We start from the raw sequence: 23607 nt of genomic DNA, 5'->3' as shown, positions 1-23607 counted from the left end.
ATCATATAATAAATCTATTATTTCTGATTTAAAAGCTATAAGAAAAAATGAGTGTTATACATTAATTTTAGCAATACTTAGTTTTTTTCATATTTTTTACTTCTTCCGTTCTCTTCTACACAGTGTCTGCAAAAAATACCAATCTACCTGAAACTGTTTCACATTTCATCACAATACAACCAGAAACTTTGTTGTACAAGTTCTTTAATTTTGTTTTATGTGAGGGACCAACACAAACTGGTACTATATTACATTATAAAGTGGACAGAAGATAATACATAATTTGCAGTAGTGATTTTTTTATTTTTATTTTTTTTTACAAATGAAATGTCAACCTCATTCACTCTGATAGGCCTAAATAAATTCCAGTGCAACCATTTAGTTCTTGAAAAATCAAGCAGAGCACACTCCGGCCCTGAAACACAGTGGTGGCAGCATCATGCTGTTGGGATGCTCTTCTTTAGCAGGGACAGGGAAAATAGTTTGCATTTGGTTTGATGGAACCAAATGCAGAGCAATCCAGAAAGAAACCTGCTAGAAGCTGCAAAAGACTCGAGACTGGGCTGAAGGGTCAAAGACCCTTAACCTCCAGCCATACATGCAATAGAATGGTTCAGATCACGGCCTATTCATGTGTTAAAATGGTCCAGTAAATGTTCAGAGGAACATTCAAGTAAGAATCTGTAGACTTGCTTAGTGATGGACTCAGAAATCTTCCATCCAGTCTGACTGAGCATAGTCTGTTTTACAAATAATGGGGAAAACTCATATTCTCTACATGCTGTTGAGGTCATACTCTAAAAGATCCGCAGCTGCGAAAGGTGGCTTACAAAGTTGAACTCAGGTGGCCTAAATATGAATGCCATACTTTTACATTTTTGGTTTATAAAACATCTTGAGAATCATAATATTTCATCTACTTCATAAGGTCCTATTTTGTTTTGGTCTGTCACATATAATTCCTTTGAAATACACTGAAGTTTGTCAAATTGTGAAAAGGTTTAGGGCAGATGAGGTCTTTTGAAAGACACTGTGTCAGCATCTTCTCTTCCTGCTGAAAAGACAAATATATAATTATTCTCAATGAAAAATTTAAAAAATCCCATGAACTCCCAGCCGTTTAAGCTTTGAGGTACATCATCAAGGCCACTGACGGCAGACACTGCAGCAGACATTCCACATTATTGGATCCTATGGATGTGGCAAAGCAGAGCAGTAGATTCAGTAAAGCCTTTCATGTACAATGAGGAAATTTTTTGTCGATGGTTCAATAAGATGAAAGTTTAAGGATGGAAAGAAATTGCAGTTAAACCTGTGTTCAGCTTGCGACCTTCAACTTATAGTTTTGTGTTTTTTGTCAGCCATTAATCCAGGCACCCGAGTTATTGCTGTGATGAGGAAAAAAGGAATATATTATGGTTCTGGATGAGCTGTCTAAAGGAGACACTTTGCAGCACTGGACTTACTATAATCAAACGATAAGAAACATGCGGCAAAACGACTAACAGAAAGAATTTTGAACTTAAGCTTGAATCTCTGCCAGACTCTTAGCAAGGAATTAAAAATCAGATGGATGGCTGGGATATCTCAAAGACCTGGACATCGTCAGGGAGGAGAAATTATTTAAAAATCCACCTGCATAAACCTCGTAATCAAGAGCAGCGTGAGTACTGAAGTTGTAAATAAATGTATCATCAACTGGGTGTTAGGAGATTTAATATAATATTATTTAGGATTTTAGGCATGCAAGATGTTAAAATATATTTAAAATTTTAAGAATAAGCAAGTTGAATAAGTAAGATATAAAAGTCATCCCTTTAAAACAGCATCTGAAGTAAAAACATTGAAATACCGAGGAGCAGATTTTTATAGCTAAGCCTCCCTTTGGAAGGAAACCTTTTAGGGGAAACACTCATTATTGCACTTACGTGGCAGCGTGTTTTTGACATTCTTGGACCTGAAGAGCAGGACCTAAGAAAAACACCTGCAGAGCTGCAGATAAAATATCTGAAAAGTGTCAGGAAAGGTCAGTGTCTCGCATACACACGCCCACACAAGGCAAGAGACAGGAGTTTAAAAAGGAGAATCAAACTTGTTTTTATTGTTACCTCAGCGTTATCACCACTACAGGGGGAAGATATAAATTGAAAGATGGTGCTCTCTGCCTGTGCTGGTCTCTCATACATCTCCTAATTGCAACCGCTCCAAAGTGTCTTTTTTTTTTTTTTCTTTAAAAAGCCTCTAACGTTGACAAGGTTGTGACCACGTCTGTTCTCTTGGACATGTGTTCAGCTTAATTGGACTCTGTTTAGGTTTCTTAATCCATCTCGAGGTCAGAGAGCTCCCACCTTTATACATCACATAGGACAATTCTCAGCCTAAACATTTTTAATTTATGTCTCTAAAGACCTTTAAGTGTGAATGTGAGCTGATTTGCCTTTGACAAAGCATAGTTAACACAGGTTAACTATAACATTTTATTTTATTGTTTTACTGGTGCTACAGCAGGCGACATGTCGCTGCTCAAAGCAAAGAATTAATTTGGCTCTTCGGAGGCCTTCCCTGCTTCCCTCGATAGCTTCTCAGAATGAGGACAGCTGGTGAAAAAGGCCACTGAGCGTTGTATTTTAAGAAAACTAGAAATGTGTATGCGCGTGTTCACAGATGTGTGTTTGTGAGGGCGTGGACGCAGTTTGTTGACAGATGACAAGTCTCCAGAGATGAGATACAGATTCAAACAGCGGGCTGAATAATTGCAGCTGCTGGTCGGCGTCCAGATGGAAACTGACCTGAAGGCGCCGCTACAGCAAATCAGAAAAGTTTGGTCAAAATTTCTGTTCCTGGGAAAAGCTTTGATGATGACCTCATTTCTAAAAAGCTACTAGTAATGAGATATTGGGGCAACTTGGTGGCCAGTTAAATCCTTATTGTTCCCGCCAAAGGGTATAGTTTAGTTATTGTTCAAATGATATTTGTTTAGTCCTTTTGCAAATGATTACCAGTCTCGTGAGATTTTTCAGTGCACTCAAACATAATATTATTGCTGGTTATTTTTCTATGATAGTTGTTTCGAGTAAACCTTTCACTCTGCCCTTTCTTCAGCAAACCATAGCATCTCGATCATATATGGATCCTCAAGGGTGAGGATTCCATAGTGGTCAAAATACTCTATGCACATGCAGAGAATAAATGCATTGTCCTTGTAATAGCTCACCAAGGTTTCAGACAAATATTGCAAACATCACTGACATGACGTCTGTGAGTTGGGGTTTGGATAAACTGGAGATAATAAGGGAGTTAAGGGGGGCTTCTGGTATTTATTTGCCATTTGCTCGTTTAATTCCCTGCTGTTCATAAAAATGTGATCTGTTCCTTTTTTTAAACTCACTCGTCAGGGGTAAACCGAGACTTTTTTCCTCTTTAAATCCATGTGATTAGGGTTTCTTTATTAAGTATTAATAACCTTTTAAAGCTTGCTTTATATCACTCCTAAATATTCTAAAATTATTATATTTTATTACCGTATATTTAAAGCTATTATATGAGTGTTATACACTTTGAGGATTTTCACATCATGTCATATTTCAATATAAACAGACTTTATGTGTTGGAGCAAACTGAATCCCCATCACAGCCTTTTGTTGTCTGTGAGCTTACCTCACTGCACAGTCCAAACCAGCTCTCCATTTAAAGAGCCCAGACTTACTTTAAGTATTTTTTCCTAATTTGGCTTAACTTTTGATGTATTAAATTTAATCCGAGGCAGAGACAGGGATTCGTCCCGTCCTTTGATTACCCATCTAAACATTGGATGGAAAATGCGTGGAAATCAGGCGTCCCACAACTGCTGGTTGTAGGTCCAGCAATCCAACAACAAAAAAAATCCTTCAAATTGTCCTCTGGAGGAAACCGAAAAGTTCCTAGAACCAACAAAAGAGTCATCCCAGTGTGAGCAGCAGTCCAAATTCAGAAGCCTCAACCCGTGGGCCCACAGGTTCCCCTCTCAAGACTTCACAACTCCAGTCTGGCCGAGGTTCTTTCTTCTCTGAAAGCTATGTAAATGCTACTTCATCTCGATTCGATACCTTTTGAGCATGTTGGGGTTTGTTGCGTACATAAATGTTTGCTGTTTGCAATCTTTAACCCCTTCACAAATAATTTTGACCTTAAAGCATGCGCCCATTTTACTGGAACCTTGTTTCTGCTTTTAGATCAATGGTTGTTAGCTTCTTCTTTTGTGATTTTGCAACCTTCTGCCTTTTTGCCCACCTTTGCATCACACTAGTACTGTTCTGCACATCATTGCAAGATCTCGCTGTTGCCTTCCTGTTGCTCTTAGGCACATTATTCCTGACATCATCTGGACGTCTTCCGCATGAACTGCATATAACTTAACACAACCTGTCGTTACCTTCCGATTCACTCCCTCATTCTCCTCTGACTCAGTTGTTAGCTACTTCTTTTTGACCATAAGAGTCACATCCTGTCCCTATCTTACTGATTAATACATTTTAAGCATTTCTAATTGAATAATCATTTAAATCACAGACTTACTTCAAGAATACCCTTGTTTCCCACTTATTACAACCATTGTTCATCATTATTCATTTTTGATATCTGTAATGATTAATTCCCCACAATTATACAAATACAAAAATCATCTTTCTTTTACTGCATACAATTTACACTTCCCATCATTACAATTTTCCCTTTGACTATGACTTCTTCTTGATTATGAAGTTGTAAATAAGACAATAAGATAAAGAAAATACGACAAAACAGATGAGCACAACCTCATTGAACTCTTATACTGCTGTTAGTTCTTTGTATTTAAAGGTTAACTTATAAAAGCCTAATCAGAGGCTGATTCTGCAAATTAGTCCTTCACTAGAGAGCCTGCATATGCGACACCGGTTTCTTTTACATGCAGCATTGTTTTATGTTTTATCCCTGCTCAAATACCAACATGCAGTCCCTACGCCTTCAAACATTACAGTTTTACTGCTGAACTAGAATCTTCAGCATGAAAGTAATGGCTTGACCTCAGGTTATTTTGACAAACCCCAAGTCATTTGCTGCCTCTAACTTTTGTTTTCCACAGTTTGGCCTGTGTTTAGCACCTTCCATCTTCCCATCACCTTTGACCAGCTTCCCTCTCCATGCTGGAAAAAAAACCATCATAACATCATGACATGTCATCCAGCAGGTTTCATGTTGGTGGCATCAGTTTTCTGCCACCAACGTCTCCTGATTTCATTTATTGTTCTCTACATTGGCCTACATTTTTGGAGCTCTTGTTCCTGATTGAACCTTTACACAGTGAAACCTTTAGAACTACTAACACATAAAATAGATTTAAAAAAACAGCAGAAGATGAACAACACATTAAAGAAACAAACATTTTAAAACATTTTAAAGCACTTTCAGCCTTTTAAATTCTGATGATAAACAATTCAGCGTGCTTTAAATGGAAACAACTGCTGTTATGACTCCTGCTCTGTTTGCTGTGTTTAAAATCGTCTTATTTCTTCCACATGTTCCACATGAGTGGCTTCTGGCAAACTGAAAATGGGATTTCTTAGGGCTTTCTCCCTGCCAATTTTTGGTGTTGGTGACTCACAAAAAAATTATTAAAATGAAAAAGGTGGTGGACAAAGTTAAGCAGTATGAAAGCTTTTGCTAGCCACCATGTTTTGTATATTTTCAATACTTTAAGTAATTGTTGTTACTTAAAACAACAATTTCTGATGTTGTAAATTGTTTCCAGTTTTAAAAAAGCCAAATCTTTAAAAAAAAATATCAAAGATTTTGTTTCATATGTTTCACTTTGTCTTTTTCCTTAGCTATACTAGCACCAAACTGAGAAGACGTCAGTTAGAAAGCTTAGGCATATCATGAGAACACTCTAAATATTGCTGCTCTTGTTGCTTGTTTCCTGCTCCAGCCGTCTTCGTGTCATTCAGTGAAACTATTTTTAACTCAAGCTGTTGCTTTGGAAAAAGAAAAGTGCTGTCTTCATCACTCAGCACCCGAACTCCAACAGAATACTCTCAGTTCCCCCACCCCACCTCCTCCCAAGTTGTTGATTACACACAGAAGACGAGCACTGGCTTTTTAAGAGATTTTCCCAGACTTCTCCAGCCTCTCCTTTCTGTCACCTTCTAATAAGGCAGGGTGGAATCAGCTGGGAGGAAGGTGACAGCTTTTAATCAGAAGCTGTTTGTGCCTCATCAGAAAAAAGGTAAAAGGCTCCAGGTTGTGTGCGTGCACGCAGTCCCATGCTCAAGTAGGTCACACACATTGCAGAGCGGGGAAGCCGTGTGTCTCTGCAATGCGCGATTAGCCCATCTGGTTTTGACATGATGTATGTCCGGTCCGTGAGACCCACAGAGAGAGTGACAAAGACAGAAAGAGAGAGTTAAAGAAGTGTGGAAGGAGGAGGAAATGGAGAAGGTGACCTTGAAATGCGGTGTTTGGTGGGAGTTTGAGCAGGCACTCCAAAATATCAGGGAGACACCAGTCAAGAGCTGCCTCAATTCAAAGCCAATCTGCATCACGTATTGTAGATGTTTGAATCATCTGCCTGATTACATTTTACTGCAAATGCTTAAAAATGTTGTATTAATGATTCATCAGTGTTTTTCTTTTTTTCTCAGACAGATTAGTGTATCAAACAGAAGGAATAATGTGAAAATGCCCAGTAGAGCTTTAAGGAATGTTGTTCCCTTTTGCATCCCTTTTTTATGAAAGGTGAGGAAATTTCACTAAAGTTTGACTCTCTGCCAGCAAAATGGGAAATTTAGCCATAACTACTAATTACCATTTGATTTTAATAGAATTTTCAACAGGCAGTGCACAGCAGTATTTATGCTTTGTTGCCCCACTAGTGTTGGATGAGAAGGCCTGCCTGGCAGTTTTCGAGGTCAAGCCCACATCAAACTCATTCATCCAATCTTATGCACTTCTGCCCAGTTATGTTGGGACAATAAGAAGCAATCCCTGTCCAAAATGTCATAATACAGTATGTTCTGGTGTGCTGAGGGAAAATAATTTGTACTCAAACTAAGGTGCTCAAAAACCAGAGAAACATCCTCACACTATTCTCCCTTGATTTTTAGTGAATGTTCTTGTTTGACTGTACATGAACTAAACTCCTAATGGGGCATGCCATAAAACTTCTAAGTATCAGGAGAAGCACCTCAGATTATGGAGCTTTTCCTGTGATCTGAGCCTCACTGTAGAATATAGCGAGCCCGCTTGTATCTGGGATCTTATTCTGTGTGTCACAATCCATGACTAAAGACTAAAAGTGAAAGTATAAAAGCAGGCAGACCAATAAATCAAGTATCCTGTTTTAACGTCCAATCAGCTCTTATGTGAGAATTACAAGCCATATATTTAAGCTAATATGGATGGGGAGCATCACCCATATTATCAGACAGGACCCCAATTTTACACTTGATCTAAACCCAGAACAAAAGAACATTGGCCTCAGAATTAGAAAAACTGGCTGTCACCCTTGCAGCTTTGCACATGGCTGCAAAAGTACGTGAGCCCATCACCTGCGGCGAGGGTCGATGAGGTCAGATGGCTTGTGAGACAGTTGAGAGCAGAGAGCCAGTTTCTGCTGTCATTATTTGACTTTTAAAATACCCATCTTGCTTTAGCACACTGAGTCATTAAAGGAAATGAATCAAAAATTCCTATTAAATCTAATTTGGTGTGTTGGGGTGAACTTTACGCCACCTACACACCAGTATATTGAATAAAAAGGATTTTTTTTTGTTGTTGGCAGTCCCTCACTTATTTTTAGAAAAAGTTAAGAAAAAATATCATGGTACTGATACCTGTTGATCATTCATTTATTTAATTCGGGTGTGTGGTGGCAGGGAAGCACCTGAAACATGCAGATTTATGGATCCTGGACACCACGATTGAGAACTTGTGGTATAGACTCAGGTTTGTCTTCTGACAGGGAATCTTAAAATGTGAAAAAGCATTTCACCAAGCATTTTGTGATTATATGTGATAATTGTTTCTCTGTCAGAGTTTTATGTTTATGTCTGAATCTTTGAGATTGTTTTTGAAGCAGGTTTTTCTTTCATGCAGGAACTAAACTCTGTTTAGAGGCAGAGTTTAGTCCAAGGGTTCAGTAAAACTCCTCTGAGGACATACAGGTATTTTTGATTCCTCAGATTGCTGGTGTGAACTGGGAGACGCTGACACCATTCACGTTAGAAGCTTCTTCTTTTTTTCTTTTAATTACTGCTCTCCCCTGGGAGCTTGCTGGGTAGTTAAACAGAAATCAGCATTACGGCAATTATTGGCTCACAATGAAATGAATACAATCCTGTCATCTGTAATCATTTGGGGCGTCTATGCCTCGGAGAAAACATCTTCTTTCTATTACTCAGAGAGAGGAAGGAGTGTGTAGCAGATTGGTGCATCGGTAACACAGGTCAGCATCATTAGATTGTCTTTTCGAGAAGGATGGTGGCTTACGACTTCCAGTCATGAGTTGAACGTACGTTTAACCACTGTGCTGTGCTGCTCTGTTTGGATAAAATCCCTACAGAATCCCTAAAAGTCTGTGGTCGCATTAGGAAAAGATTAAGGAGTATGAATACTTTAGCAAAGTTCTGTAGCTGTGATGTTGGCAATAACTTCAGGCAGATGAAAAAGGGTTTGATTGTCTCATCAAACAGTAAAGCCACAGATATGCTGTCCTCTGACGAAATAAATTTTTATGCCCCTGTACAAATTCTTACCTGATGTACATTTTCTTCTTCTGCAGCTGCAGAGTGATCTGGACCAGGAGTACCAGGACAAGTTTCGCAGACTGCCTGTAGAGATCCAGGAGTTTGTTCAGGACAGCAGTAAGACCAAGCTTTGCGACGACAGCCTCCCTGGAAACCTCATTTCCTCCTCAACAACGGAGCGGCTCAACCACAAGGCGTCACAGTCTGAGGACGACATGGAGGAGGGCTCGTCAGAACACGCTTTCGACACCGCCCTTTAGGGATCTGACGTCTTGCTTCATACCGGGACATTGTTTGGTCGTTGACGTTATGACCACAGACTTAAGATGAGACTGCCCCAGCTTTGGTCCAACTTGTAACCAATGGGAGGATTAGATCAAAACTAAGCCTGAATGGGTGAGTAGAGAGGTCCTCTCAGCTTACCGTGAAGTCCTGTCTAGAAAACTGTTTCATGTAAATATCTCTTTTTGTGTATTTGTATGTTAACCCTGTATGTTGTTCTCTCTTTCGGTACGGCCACAGGACGTGTTACTGGACACTAATTATTTGCAGGAAATAACTTACTTGAACTATTGCACAGACAGAGTAGTTCCCTTTTTGTTGTCATTTATGTTATCATGATGCTGTGACAGTCAGAGAGGTTTGGTGTGCCAAGATCTGCTTTGTCTTATGGTGGATTTTCAGTTGAGTCAACTTGCACTGTAAAAAAAACAACAAAAAAAAACAACTTTACGTAGCCTTTAAAGTTTCTATCTTTAGAAGGTTGAATTTCATCCTTTCATGTTTGCACTGACGCCTCTCTGTATAAAACTACATAACTCTTTAAAACTACATAACTCTACTTTAACCCAGAAGCACTGGTGACATTCTGGTATGCTGTTTTTTCTCACAGAACTAAGCCTTTGTGTTGCTGCTAAGATTTATGTTTTTTTATGTTGTTGTTTTTTACTCAGCATTTTAGCTATTGTTTGTGTGATGTAAACTTCTGCTCAATACGATGCAGTCATTTCTTATTCTTTTTATGTTTTGGCCAGTTTTTAATAAGTTTTACATCATTTACTGCCAACTCTGTCGCACCAGGATGAGAAGGGATAGGATGTTGTACAGTGTGTGCATGCATTTGAACAACTGTAAATGTTACAATAGTGGTGTAGCACAGATGTTTATTTATGTAAATCAACTTTTTTTCTGGTACGTTTTGATTGAACTTGCAAAATAGCTGTGGCTTTATTAACACTGTGGAAATGGGACTGTGTCTAAGATCCAATGGCTGCAGTTTCAACAGATTGCTTATTGTTTTCTTTACATTTCCCCCATTCAGTTAAAGTTGTTAAACCAAGGAAAAATTATCACAAGAAGATCCAGTTTTAGCCTAAGCAAGTGGTCTTCCTATAATTTGGTGCTGTGTCTGTATTTACTCAAAACTCAGAGCGGATGCCTCAGACTACAGAGGACATGCCAACCCCCCTCCCTTTGCCTCCGTTCTTAATCTTCACCCAGTTTGAGGGGTTTTATCTGGGAATAAGGAAACAGCAGGGAAATGGCTTCATTTTGTTCCAACACACAATGTAGCGATCGATAATGTAATAACAGTCAGTAACATAATGCCTGCCAATAACAAATTAAATTTGGCCATTTTAAATTCAATGCAGCAAGCAACATAGTAACTTGGCGATAATGTGTGACAGTTTTTAAATCCAATAACATCAGAACATTTTGCTAATTATGTAAAGATGCTACATTACTGGCCTGGGAACTCCAAGCAAAACCATGCGGATCACATGAGCATGACTCTCCCTGATTTCCACCAAATTCTATGAAATGACTGAAATGACTGAAGCACTTTAGAGAGTGACTTGCAACAAAGCAGACTTTTACGGTCTTAAGATAACTCTAATCTCAAAAACTTGTAGCAGTTTGTGCAATTGCTATTTTCTGAACCTCTAAACTGTCATAAGGTTTGCAATAGAAGAGTTTGTAGACAGCTGCCAGCGACTAATTGCATGGCAAACAGGTAGAGTTAGGTTACTGTGCGCCGGTAATCATCCTGTGTGAAACACAGATCAAGAACTGAATATTTAAGTTGTTTCTAGTCAGAGAAACTGGAAAATATATTTTTGTGGCTTTAGTAAAAAAATGTTTTGTGATTTTTACACAACCTTTTCTGTTTGGTGGCTATCTGATTTGAAACACATTACGCATCCTATTCTTGATGTGTTTCACACAAGAAGATCACTGGTGTCGCACTACCTCCTATTTCCATTTGTCTTGGAAATATTTGTCAGCTTCTACTAAATTTGGAGCCATCTGCCGCGAGACATCCTGTATCAACCATGCCTCAGTTCATGCCCACCAGTTGATCACTTCATAACGACTTGAAAACATTTTTTTCCAGATTATTTTTTTTCGTATCAACTTATTGTAATCTTTAAGGAAAAAGACACAGTTTTGAGATTGGAGTTATTTTAAGATGGTACAAAATCTACAGGTTTTTGTTTGTTTTGTTTTGCTTTTTGCTCCTGTTGAGTCAGACATTAGCTTCAGCCTTTGAGAGCTTGTAATATGGACCTATACTAATGAAGATGGAAATGAAGTAAAAAAGAATTGCCAAATGCAGTTAAAATAAGAATAGATCACAAATATTTGCCAGAACCTCACTTAAAAAAAAACTCCTGAACCTGTTCTGTAAGGCTCAGCTTCCTTCTATTTCACATGTAAAGTGTGCACATTCAGTACACATGGGGAAGTATTTTTTGACTTCCCATCTGCCCAGTGCCATTCAGCTCTCAAGTGTGTCATGTGATATTAAATGATTTTTTTCCAGCTGAAAATAAAATGAACTGATAGTGAGGAAATATCGAACATTTAATTCAGTTTTTAAAAGATGATTGGTGTGAGAGTCCTGTGCCTTCGAATGGGGTTGTCATGTTTGATGTTGAATGTATGACATGCATCACTATTTAAATTGACATTTTAATATACCATATGAAGCTGTGTTGAATAGACCGTGTGCACTTTTTAGTAAAGTACCACTACTGATGATGCTTGTGATGAGCAGTATTTGACCAGTGTCTCTAAAGAAAGGAGAGACATTTTTCTTTTATGCCTTGAACCACTTTATTTGACAGGGCCCTTATTAACTTAAATGTATGCACTCAGAAAATGTAAATGTATATGACTTTCAGGATAAACATGGAATTGAGAAAAAAATATATAGTGTAAAGGGAAGTTGCTTGTAATTAAAATAAATGTGGCTTTTATCGTACTTTGCTGGAATGGAGCTGTGTCTTTTTGAGTGTGTCAATTCCGTATTGTGATTTCCTTTTTATGTTAAAGCTGTGTGTTTTATGTATGCAATTTGTCCTTCAGTTGCATACATAAATTTACATCCTGATTTCAAATGAGAAACAGTTCTAGAGTTTCCAATTTGTGTGCTTTAAAGGGACAGATCGGCGTTTTTGAAGTGAGGTTCTGTTAAAAAAAATTAGAAGCAGTTAATCTTATCTGCAGTAGAGAACTCTCTTGGCATCTTTATTTAGGATAAATCCAGATTAGATGGTGCAGAGCTAGGCAGAGTTGTACCATCCTAAAACAACTCCAACACCTAAAATATAACAGTTTAAGAGAATGCTGTTTTCTAAACTTTGAAACAATCATCGCTTTTGGATTGGCTTTTTATTTACACAGACATCAAGGTTTATTGACACAGGAAATGGAGGCTGGAGATATTGCAGCAGCAATTATTTTCCTGTCTGAAACAAGTATCCAGAACATAATGTATTTACTGTTCAGAGTAACTAAAAGTAAAGTGGTGTAAAATGCAAAAAAAAAAAAAAAGATAGTTTTTTAACCAAATACGTTTGTTATATATTTGACTGGAAATTGTTTTATTGTTTTATTCTCTGATGAGGAGCCAAATTTCACTCAGGATGATCAGTGGTTTTGCATGATCTCATAACTACTTTTACTGTGTAAATGACCAACAAATTCTGTGTATATATCCAATGCAACCCTGGTAAAGTTGTAAATGTTCTAAAACAGCATTTCCATTGTTCACTATGATGTAAAACTAATGTGTGTTTATACAAAACAAAGATGCCGGTATCTACCACAGGAAAGATACTACTGCTTACAACCTTATAACACTCAAAAATCCAAAACTTTCCCTTTAAAATATTGTTGGGCATAAAATGTACTCCCTCAGTCTTTGCAGCACGGCAAAGATGAGGTATTTCTGTTTGGAACATGTCTCCAACACATTGAAGTATGTGTTGGAAATGATGAAATAGTTGGGCCACATTTAAAGAAAGCAGGGCATTCATGAAGCAGTAAGCAACCCAGTTATGGAGAGTTTGGCAGTACCCAGTCTGAGGCAAATAGACTCTGTGTGTAGTGTTTCCATGTCTATGATACCTATGTGTCACATTCAAGGTCAGTGAGGAGCAGGGGACAGTCTTCACAACCTACTTTTCTAATAACTCCAAGGTAACAATGTCTTTCATATAACCAGAGGATGACTAAGTGCCAGAGCTATGAAAAACTGAGAAGCAGTACATTTCTTTTTTGGGGACCTTCTTAAACACTTATTTATGCAAATCTGCTATCTTTACACGAATACCAGGGTAGAGTGAAACACGTCATCTTCTTCTTTAGGTGGGAGAAGTCTCCCAGTAGGTGTGTCTGCACCTGCAGCTCATGTCCTTCATGCTCGTGAGCAGGGCGAGTCCTCAGCTGTGTCTATCACCGCATGCTGCTGCCGTTTCTCAGACTTCATAAACACTATCTCCTTCTCAGTCGCAGCTCCTCACTCGAATCCCAACAGGCAACAGGAGATAAGGGCGAGCCCAGTCGCCCGTGGCAACCGCTGTGTCCAGTCAGAGACCTCTGTGCACGCCGGCAACTAGGAAGTGAGCTAATTAACCTCGAGTTCAGAAACGGAAGGAGAGCGGCTTTTTAATAAGATTCACCGAGTTATATAAACAGTGACGCCCCTCCACGGAACTCCGTGGAATATTATCGCCCCATGTCTGTCCATCTGTTGCGGGGATGAAGAGGAGGAGGTGTCCTGTAACCGAGCTTTAATGAGGCAACACCAGGGCAGCAGAAGAGGAGAGGACTGCAGAGTGCTACTGGGCAGGTACATTAAGCAAACACGCACACGCTTCCACACAGAGGGAGACACAGAAATGTGAGTGGGCCAGTCTTTGGTCCCTAAATGCAATCTTTGCCCAAACCACCCACATGTCAATTTAATCTAGCCTTAATCTTAAAGCCAAGAATGCCAACGCAAAATCCCTAATCTGAGTTGGATAAAACTCAAACCATAATACTCACATTATTTCTGACAATACAGGACTATTAAATAACATGGGACAATATTATTTAATATACAGACTTCATTAGTATATTTACAGCTTAACATACATTTTTTGGTCAATTTCCTTTAGATTTTAAACAGTAACAAATTAGTTAATACCTTTCAGGTTTAGTATTTAAGCAAGTGGTTTGTGAAGCTCTAAAAGAAAACAGCAGTGAGATTCACAACTTGGAGATTTACATTTAGACAGAGATTCTGTTACAGTAGTGACAGATTGGGTCAAAAGTTTACATACAGTCATCTTGTCCCTGAAGGTTATTAACCTTGTAGATTATTTGATCAACTCAGCTCTCTTTTTTACGGTAGACTGACAGCAACATACAACTGAGTTTAATTTTCTGAGAGTAAGACTGTGGAACCACAAGTTTGAATTTCTTCTGAATTTTCTCTAACCTACAAATGAGAGAAAATTCAAATTCCGAAAACTTTGTCTCTGAATTGCTTTTCATTTATACCTCCTCTACAGGTAAACATGTTCTCACGTTGACACGGGGCATTGGGCGAGATGGTCCGTAGATAATAAATGAAAACCATAAAGATGGAAGAAGAATATTTGCATGCACAATCAATATTCCAAATATTCATCCAAAATATAGGATTTGGATAAATCTCTATCAGCAAGTTGCAGTGAAATAACGCACTGAACCATCAGGGTGATGTTAAACAATTGGATATAGTCCTATTTCATGACTCCACCTGTAGCACTGATAGCAAAACATGACAATATGATACATCCTTTATGGCTAGGAACATAAAAGAGCTAGAAACACCTTCAGTTTTCCCTGAATGAGTTTGGGGTGTTTCTGTGTAGAGGGGAATGAAGATGTCACCGCCCTCCATCTAATTTTGTATAACTGGAATAAAGTAATTAGGTTATTTGCTGAAAAGAACAGTTCGTAGATTTATATGCATTCAGCCACACAAGTGGCTTCACAAAGTAGCGTGTTACTGACTTTACGATGGGAGGAGAGGGAGGCACTGTTTGTCTTTTATCAGCGCATGGAGGCTACAGTAGTCAGCTGTTGGGTTAGAAACAGTGGGAGGAGCTGGATGTGGTTCTGCTGGATGAGTCACTCTTCTGTCAAACAGAGACGCACTCATTCAGTCTTTCGGTGTCGGCTGTGGGTGCAGCGCGCTGCCTGTCAGAAGAGGCTCCCCTGATCAAAGTGTTCTCCACTGGAGGGCGAGTGCTGCGAGAGCACCGGGACGCTCCGGCAGGCTGGAGAGACGGGATAGCGCAGCAGCTGGAGGACACACTGGCAGACAGGCACAGAGAGAGGGAGAAATCCCCAGCAGGACTCTGCCACGCAACATCTCTGTCCGCCGACGGATTAAAAGCCAGTGTCCACCGCCGAAATCACGTAAGGAACAAATGAGGCTTTCCGGAATGCATTTCGAGGCTGTTCGTATAACACTCAGAGTTATGGTTGTCGTCTGCTTCGTTAAGCTGTTGCATTTAAATACGAGGCGAATGATGTATCCTTCATTTGAACTCCATCCCACTGGCTGAGCGAGGCTCCCTCCAAACCCTGGTCTCCTCATTCAGACGCCGCTCATCCTCTGTCCGTCCAACTCCTGTCACACACAACGCTGGAGACCGTAGCGTCGCACAGCTAGCTAGCCAGACGCATTGAATAAAACGGACATTTAGCTGGGACATGTCGAGTTTGCTCTGGTTATGCTCAGCGGAATTTGGTCCCTTCTCCAGGTAAATGCGACAGAGAGCCGCTGCGGTTTGAAATGGGAATGAAATGCAGGGGTTTATTGATGTTTCCAGCGCCTGGGAGGCTAGCCGGAGATGCTAGCTGTAGCGGGACAGAGCAGAGGGACGACAAGCACAGCGCACTGAGGCAGGGACAACTAATGGACACACAGAGCCCGGGTTACTTCTTACGTGTACACACATATAAAGCTCATACTTTACTTCCTCTTAGTGTTTACTGTCAGTCGAGCCGTTAGAAATATGATTAAATAATGATATGACCTGCAGAAATTGCCCTAAGACTGCTTAATGAGTCAGGACTGTGCAGCTGCTGTGCATCCATCCCAGGCTGCATGCATGCTGCTGCTGCTGCTGCAAGGAAGAGGTTCCTTTTAGTTTAAACTCATGTTCGTGGCTATTTTCAGCTTGAGTTTAATCAGCAAGCTATTGGTGTGAAATTATAAGGTCGATTAACAACAAGTTAACAGGTTACACATGTTCCGGTTTTCCTCAAGGGTTTAAAGGTTGTTGTGAATTTGTGCTGTATTTTCGGCTTATTTTCACGTCAGTCTCCCGATAACATGTTCTAATGTCAAATCTTTGGGATGCAGCAATTGGCTTATGTGGTAATCCGTGAAACACTCATTCACATGTAAACTTTAAACAAAACTGCATCTGTTTTCATTTGAAACAGAAAAACACTTATTCCTAAATCTCTAAAAGTACTACAACATTAATCACTGCAGTTACGTGGAGCTTTTAGCCAGATGTCATTTCAAAACACTTACCATATTAAAACTGATTAGTGTCACTCCTTTAGTTTTCAAATCATGACTTTACGTGGATTTGGCAAAGGTAAATATTTCCAAATTAATACATTCTTTTTTGTAAGTGAGACAAAAATGTAGGAACCTTTTTTTTTCTGCTTTTGCTATCTTACAGTCAGTACACAGGAACAGGTGGTGTAGAGGCAGCGCTGCATTCTATACTCCATATAGCTGAAAAAAACTAAAACTATTGTCCGCCACATCCTCTATCATCTTGAGGGAGGATGACGGAACAAGATGACTTTACTCACTTTAATTATACACACACAATAGAGATGACTAGAAATAATTTTTTCTTGGCCTTGGCCTATACTGACCTTTTTAAGGTCTGTCCACCTGATTCTTATTTTTTTGTATACAAACATACAAGACACAAACGTACTCCTCGTTAGTACAGTGGTGAGTATCCCCGCCTATCACGTGGGAGACCGGGGTTCGATTCCCCGACGGGGAGTGAAGTTTGTTTCAGGTCCCTCTTGAAAATGAGATCTAGATCTCAACGGGGTTTACCTGATAAATACAAGAGAAAAATGTGCTGCAAATTTCATTTTCTCTTTTCTGGTTCAGATGCAGGTCTGATTCTTTCCATGTATACGTCAGACCACATGCCCCTAACTTTTATCTTTACTCTCTCTGCATTAATTAAATGATTAGGATTTGTCTTCAGTTGGTTTCATATTATTATTTGGAGCATTTGTAGTTCAGGGAAGATTAATTTATTTATTGATGCCAGAACCACCACTGTTTTAATTTTCAGTTAATGAGAAAACGGAGTTCTTCTCTCCATACAAGCTCCATCACACCCATGCTGAAGGTACAGTCCTATTTGTCCAGAAATGCGTAGCGGGTAACTCCATTTGTCTATTTGCTCTGCAAATAGAGCACACTGCGTCATTTTGACCCGGCTTGGCAGCTCCTAAAATTAACTGATGAACGATTGCAGAGGACACCTAAAGGACGTCTCCACATGTTGTGTCCAATTTGCTGTGTCCACCTATATATTACGAGCCATAAGCCATATTTGCAGAGGGACCCGATTCCCCGCTCGTAAACTGCAGCTCACAGGTGCACTACAGAGCGTCGTAAATGTCGTTTTCGGCAACAGGCTTTTAATCAAGTGGCGCAGAGCGTGTCAGTAGCCATTATTTGTAAAATTGAAAACGGTCTCCCACTTGCCAGCCTCCAAAAGCGTGTGCGTCCTCCTCTACCTGTGGAAGTCTGGCATGATTATGTGAAGGAAAACAAATTGTTCTCAGAGATATTGACTTTGCCACATGAACGTTTCGCCGGTGATTACAGAGGCAAACATTACGCTCTCACACACAATACCAATCCCTTACCTGTGGCTTAAAGCCAGACTGGGAGGCATTTTGATGAATAGAGGTGGACTAAGGAGCTTAAAAGCTAGCTGAGGGCATTCATGTGTTTTTGTTATATTCTTTTATTGTTCAGAGCAGATAGAATTATAATTGTTTTTTCTTCTCAACGTATATAATGCCTTTGAGAGTGTTTTGGATTTACTGAACATCATGTTCCATGTGTTTTGGATTTGAATATACTACTTTGCTTCACTTGATGTGGGCGCTGATTAATTATTTATATCATAAGCAGAGTTGACATTACAATGTGTGTGTGAGAGAGAGAGAAAGAGAGAGGGAGCAGTCAGAGGAAAAACAGGATCTGAACGTTGTGAAACAATGCTAAAATGGTAACAACGTTGACCCTTTAAACTGGCCTTTAGCATCTTATATTAGCAAGTAGAATTATTAGGACAGCTAACTTTATTTCTCCCTTGGAGAATGTTGATTTTTACTTTAATTCTGAGATTTCCAGCTGGCTGCAAAGACTGAGGTTTACAACTCAAAAGGATGAAACCTCAACTTTGCTTTACTCCAGTCGGCCTTCCTGTTATCTGCTGAAAGTCTTGCTTACTTTAGACCTTCTCTAGATTTGGTTATTTCAATTTTTTCTGCAAAGCAGACAGCTTTTGGTTAGTTTAAATGTTGTGGGTTTTTTTTTTTGTTTGTTTTTTTTTTGTCAATTTCCATCTGACTGATGTGATTACAGATATGCATCTTGCATCTGTACAGTAAAGAGAAAGTAATAACTCCAGCACATCAAGGTAGAGATACAGTATATCAAATTGGAGTGCAACAAAGTAGGCGGTGATGCGATCTAACCAAATTTACAGCAGTACAGATTGAACAATTATTGCAGTTTGGTTGTTTCCGTCTCCACTGAGCCAATCATATTAGCAATACTTATTGTTTGAGTCGCCTACATGCTAAACAGTACAACTTAGAGGCAGGGTTTACTGATGAAAAGACAGCTGAGAAATATTGAAAGATATTTTAGAGTTTGTACCATAACATGGCTTTAAGGGATACGCTCTGTAAAAGATGAGAAATAATGTTTTTCTGTGGTTACTGTATGGTGAGCTTGCCAACATTTTATTGATTTGCTCGCCAGGACGTTTTTCTACTGATGGTACTTAAATTGAATTCCACTTCATGGCAGTTTACTTTACAGGAGATGCTCTATTGCTCATTTCCTCTCCTTGTTTTTATATTGCACTCCTTCGTTTATGAGTTGGAGCGCTCAGTCAAAACAGGCTCACCTTTCACAACTCCTATTGGTTAATTTGAATATTTATCCTATGCAGTTTTATCTAGCCTTCCCAATTTGCATTTTGTGAATGTCTAAGTATGCATATGAGAATATATGTAGAAATAAACTAATAATAAATAAAATACATTTTAACTAAATTATAGCTATGGTCAGAATCTTGCCATACACATGAATGAAATATTAGATATGGCTTTAAAGATAATGCAAAAGTTGAGTGTTAGGTTGGTGTTTTGGTTAACCATCCGAGTGAAATTTATAATATGAAATCTCAGATATTGTTGAAAACAAAAGAATACATACACTGAATAAAAATTCATATTTTTTTCTCACTATCTGAAGATAAAGGAAGCCAAACTGCTCTTGTTTTAGGTCATCACCAAACTTATTTCTGTTTGCTAAATGCCACAATGAGTGAAAGGATATGTCAGACATTTACACTTGAATTTTCATATTTGAGCCTCAGAGGTTGTGCTTGAACTTCTTAATCAACTTTCCTTTCCATCCTTATGGTTGAAACTTAAAACCAAGAAGTTCAAAAGATTATAAAAACGCATAGAAGCAGGCTTTTTTTATGGGCTCAGACAGCTAAACTGAATCTTGGGGAATGATCTTCCATACAGTTTAGCTTCAACCCTGTTGAAAGTCTGTGAGCTACAAAGAAAACTACCAAATCAGCCAGGACATTAAAGCGTGAATTTTCAAGACATTAATAGATACAATTTGTAGCTATGAACATGGATACGCCACATAAGACAAAAGATGTTTGGCAGCAATCGCAGAAACTGTGTGGAGGAATCAAGCTATGTGGTTTTTGCACCTAAGATTACTGCTGACATGGTGGCATCATGCTATGATTTGTTTTGCTGCCAGTATTTTCTGCTTTAAAAAAGTGGAAGTTTTTTTTTTGTTTGTGTTTTTTTTTTTTTTAGCATATATTTAAATTGGCTAGATGGTTGAAACGTGGATCAACTTGGGTGTTCCAAAGATGACTGCGATCCCAAACACATCAAATCTGATTTAATATCAGATGGCGCGGGCCAAGTCTATGGGTCCAGAATAACCTATTGGAAATGTATGGATTATGCTTGAAAACTGGGTCTTTGCCAGGAAATATGACATTTCTTTTACAGTAAGAGCTGTAAATTGTGATTCTGTTTTCATCATGTTGTAAAAGTATGCCCATGTATCAGTATAAACATTGGTTCCAGTCCACAATAAGTGTGAAAATCTTGGCATGCTGCACACTGGCACAAATCCAGCATAGCGCATCATCAGCGTAGTTTCTCCTCAGCAGAAGCTTGAAAAATTTGCCAGTCGTTCTTATGGATGTGTTAACATCTTGCCAAAGGATCTGGGACTGTACAAGCTCCGACAGCCGGCTGGAGGAAAAGGCCGGCAGACGAGCAGCCTGGCACGCCGACTGACATACTCAGTGCTGGAGTTAAAAACACGTTGAATTACAGACTTTGAGTCTGTCAGGTCTGCCCTTTGTGTTTTCTTTGGCAAGGGATAATACCAGGATGCATCATCTATCTATCATTGCATAGTGCGGTCGTAAGCTTGACCAGATTTAGGTTAATGCGATTTGTGAAACTCCCTCCGAATCTTACAGTGTGTCCCTTTTTTTTGTTTCTTGCAGGCTGAGACATGAACCTCTTCCGCTGAAGGATATTAATGCTGAACTGGTGAGAACTTGTTTTATTTCCCCTCAGCCGTGGTTAGGGCTTCAAGCCATCTGGTAACAATTGACTAACGGGCTCCTTTCCACTTCTGCAACATTAATTTCTTCTATTATGGCTTACCATAGAACCCAGTCTGCATCAGTCATCATCTGATTAAAACATATGCATAATACAGATGTAACATAGATCTTCATCCTAAAATGATCTACTTTCCATCTGATCTTACTCACTCTTTTCCAGAGGCCCCATTAACTAATTATTGTGATTTTTGCTCTTCAACATTAAACATGCTGGAGACAACACACTGTTTATTACATTTGTACTGAATGATGAAAGCAACAAAGCTCATTTTTCTCTGTCTCATTCATGTGAGAGTGATGTGCAGCATTTGCTGATCCACTGCCAGACATTACGCACTGATAAGTAGGTTGCATGAGAGCTGTTGCTGCTGTATGCCTCTGTAAACTCCCACGTGCCAAGCTCAGTGCGCTGAAGTTGAGATGTGATTGCGCTCTGTAATGCGTTTGGAATTAATGATGTAATCTACATTAATGGTGTGTTGCATGAATGCTATTTCTGATTAATTGTTACATGCTTCGAGTATTTATTTATTTTAAGCAGATTGTGCTGAGTTCGTGGAAAGTGGCCTTTTTACTACAATGAGGTGATGAATGAGGGAAATATTGCATCAGTGTTTGGTTATTTAAAAAAAAATCTTATATTCATATATATAAAAAAGGATCTCCTCTGGAGATATTGGCCTAATTTTGATAAATTAGGCCAATATTTTCTCCCTGAGCACACGGTGCATTGCTATGGGCATTTATGGAGGTGAAACTCTGTCCTAAGGGTAGGTGAATAAATAAAATGAATACAATTATAATGTATACCATTTTTATTTACTTTTTTTTGCTTGTGTATTGAACAGATCATCTTAGACATTCTGATTGTAAGTGTTTTTGCTGAAGGTATAATCTTATAACCTAGACGTCTTTGCAAGCAGAAGAGTTTCATATTGTGACATACTTCTTACGTAGAAAGGGTAAATTACTTGAGTTGATAAATATTTAAAACATGTTTGAGGCATGTTGTGCTTAAATAATGCCAAAGTAGTAAATCATTTGGGAAAATTGTGCAAACGTTTACAAGGTTTTTGAGCATTTATGTAAGTGCTTTCTGCCTCAAAAAGATTTTCTCCCAGGGTTACTTCTATTGATGTTCTGATCAAGTAAACTATCCAAAGAATAGCATCCCTGTAGCATATTGCTGCTCCATGTTTCTCTGTTGATTTTAGGGATGCACCGATCAATTGGTCCTGCAGCTCCCCCAGAGTTACCAAAGGCATGTTGGCTGTTTCTCTGACTAAATATGTCCTCACTTGGCCCATTAGCTTGGTAGACATTTATATCTTGGTAGGGCTGCATACAGATGCTGAACTAGCCAGTGCTCCATAATGTCTTTCGTATTTGGAATAATATTTATTTGTACCTTAAACCTGCTTAAAACATCCCCACAACTTAATCTCTGACCTGTTTGTTGTATTCCTTCCTCTTCATGATGTTTGCTCCTTTAATTTTGTAGGAGAAACCATAGGCCTTTGCAGAGTGTCACTATGTAAATTGCACAAGTTGATTATTTATTTTGTGATTATAGATTGATTGCACTAGCTTTTATTTAGTAACATCATCAGAGTAAGGGGGGCTAAATAAACACACTGAACTGTTCATGTTTTTGTGAAGAATTGTCCCATTTCCCCCTCGTTAACAGTTTTGTGCTACCTTGTGTTGGTCTAACAGATAAAATCCTGGTAAAGTACTATGAGGTTTGTTTGAAACATGGGCTGATATAGCCTCTTGTTAGCCAAACAGCTGCAAGCAGAACCCAGAGAACATTTCAGAGAAGGAACAGCCTCCTTCAGTAGCAGCTTCAATCAGCTGCATGAGCTCTCTGTTAGAACTAATTGTTTGAGAAAGTACCTCGGATCTTCTTATTGTCTAAGGGGTTAGATGTTTGTCTATTAAACTTTAGAAAAAATCAATAGTAGTCCTAATACTAACTTGACATTAGACGCGTTTTATGTTTTTATCTTTCTTTTTTTTCTTTAAATGGAATGGGATTGTTTTCATGTCGGTTTGCTTCAAAAACACCGTTTAGTTAATGATTTTCAATTCGATTTGCTCATATAGCACAAAATTATAACTAATTTAATTGCAGGGCACTTTACAAGACAAAGTGGTTCAATTTATATCCAGTTATACTGAAAACAAATCACTCCAAATTCAATTCAAATCTATTGTGTTCTGAAAAACCCATTTAATTAGGCAATACAGTTTTTTTTGTGAAACGAGAGGTATTATGTGTTTTGCAGACGCATAGTGTCATTCTACAGAACAATCAAATAACAATTTTACCTTCAGTTATACAAAATACTGCATAAATCAAACATAACTTAAAAGAAATTTGACTTTAAAATTTGACAGCTTGAAATTGGGCCTCTATCTCTTTAAGAAGCTCCTGCTCTTTCCTGCACTCAGTGAGGAGGAAGCTCAGCTGGAGATTGCAACTCCAAGGATGAGCTTTGTGAAAATAGGCAATGCTTTGTGGGAGCAAACACTGAGGCACGCCTGAACGG

At 38.8% G+C, this 23607-nt stretch overlaps 2 protein-coding genes and 1 non-coding gene across 6 annotated transcripts in view; all 3 read left to right on the top strand.

Annotated features, from left to right (window-relative positions):
* Nucleotides 1–12024, top strand: part of plcb1l (phospholipase C beta 1-like) — a 196483-nt gene extending 184459 nt beyond the window's left edge. For both annotated transcript variants that reach the window (XM_028040278.1, XM_028040277.1), the window contains exon 33: nucleotides 8795–12024. In XM_028040278.1, the coding sequence (XP_027896079.1) occupies nucleotides 8795–9019 (225 nt within the window). In that variant the 3' untranslated portion in view covers nucleotides 9020–12024. The remainder of the gene's footprint in view (nucleotides 1–8794) is intronic.
* A 752-nt stretch (nucleotides 12025–12776) lies between these two features.
* The window catches only part of plcb4b (phospholipase C, beta 4b), a 67461-nt gene continuing 56630 nt past the window's right edge, over nucleotides 12777–23607 (top strand). Inside the window, exons 1-3 of one of the 3 annotated variants that reach the window (XM_028040281.1) lie at nucleotides 12777–13896; nucleotides 15226–15497; nucleotides 20933–20978. The gene's annotated coding sequence lies outside the window, so the exon portion shown is untranslated. Of the gene's footprint in view, nucleotides 13897–15225; nucleotides 15498–15528; nucleotides 15845–20932; nucleotides 20979–23607 lie in introns of those variants that run through there. The other 2 variants (XM_028040279.1, XM_028040280.1) reach the window with 2 other exon arrangements.
* trnad-auc (transfer RNA aspartic acid (anticodon AUC)) lies at nucleotides 17048–17119 on the top strand. The gene has a single exon. It is a non-coding gene; the product is annotated as a tRNA-Asp (tRNA).

This window comes from Xiphophorus couchianus, chromosome 15 (genome assembly GCF_001444195.1).
Source record: "Xiphophorus couchianus chromosome 15, X_couchianus-1.0, whole genome shotgun sequence".
Classification (NCBI taxonomy): Eukaryota; Metazoa; Chordata; class Actinopteri; order Cyprinodontiformes; family Poeciliidae; genus Xiphophorus; species Xiphophorus couchianus.
Note: the sequence above shows the minus strand (reverse complement) of the source record. Positions and strands in the feature narration are given on the sequence as shown.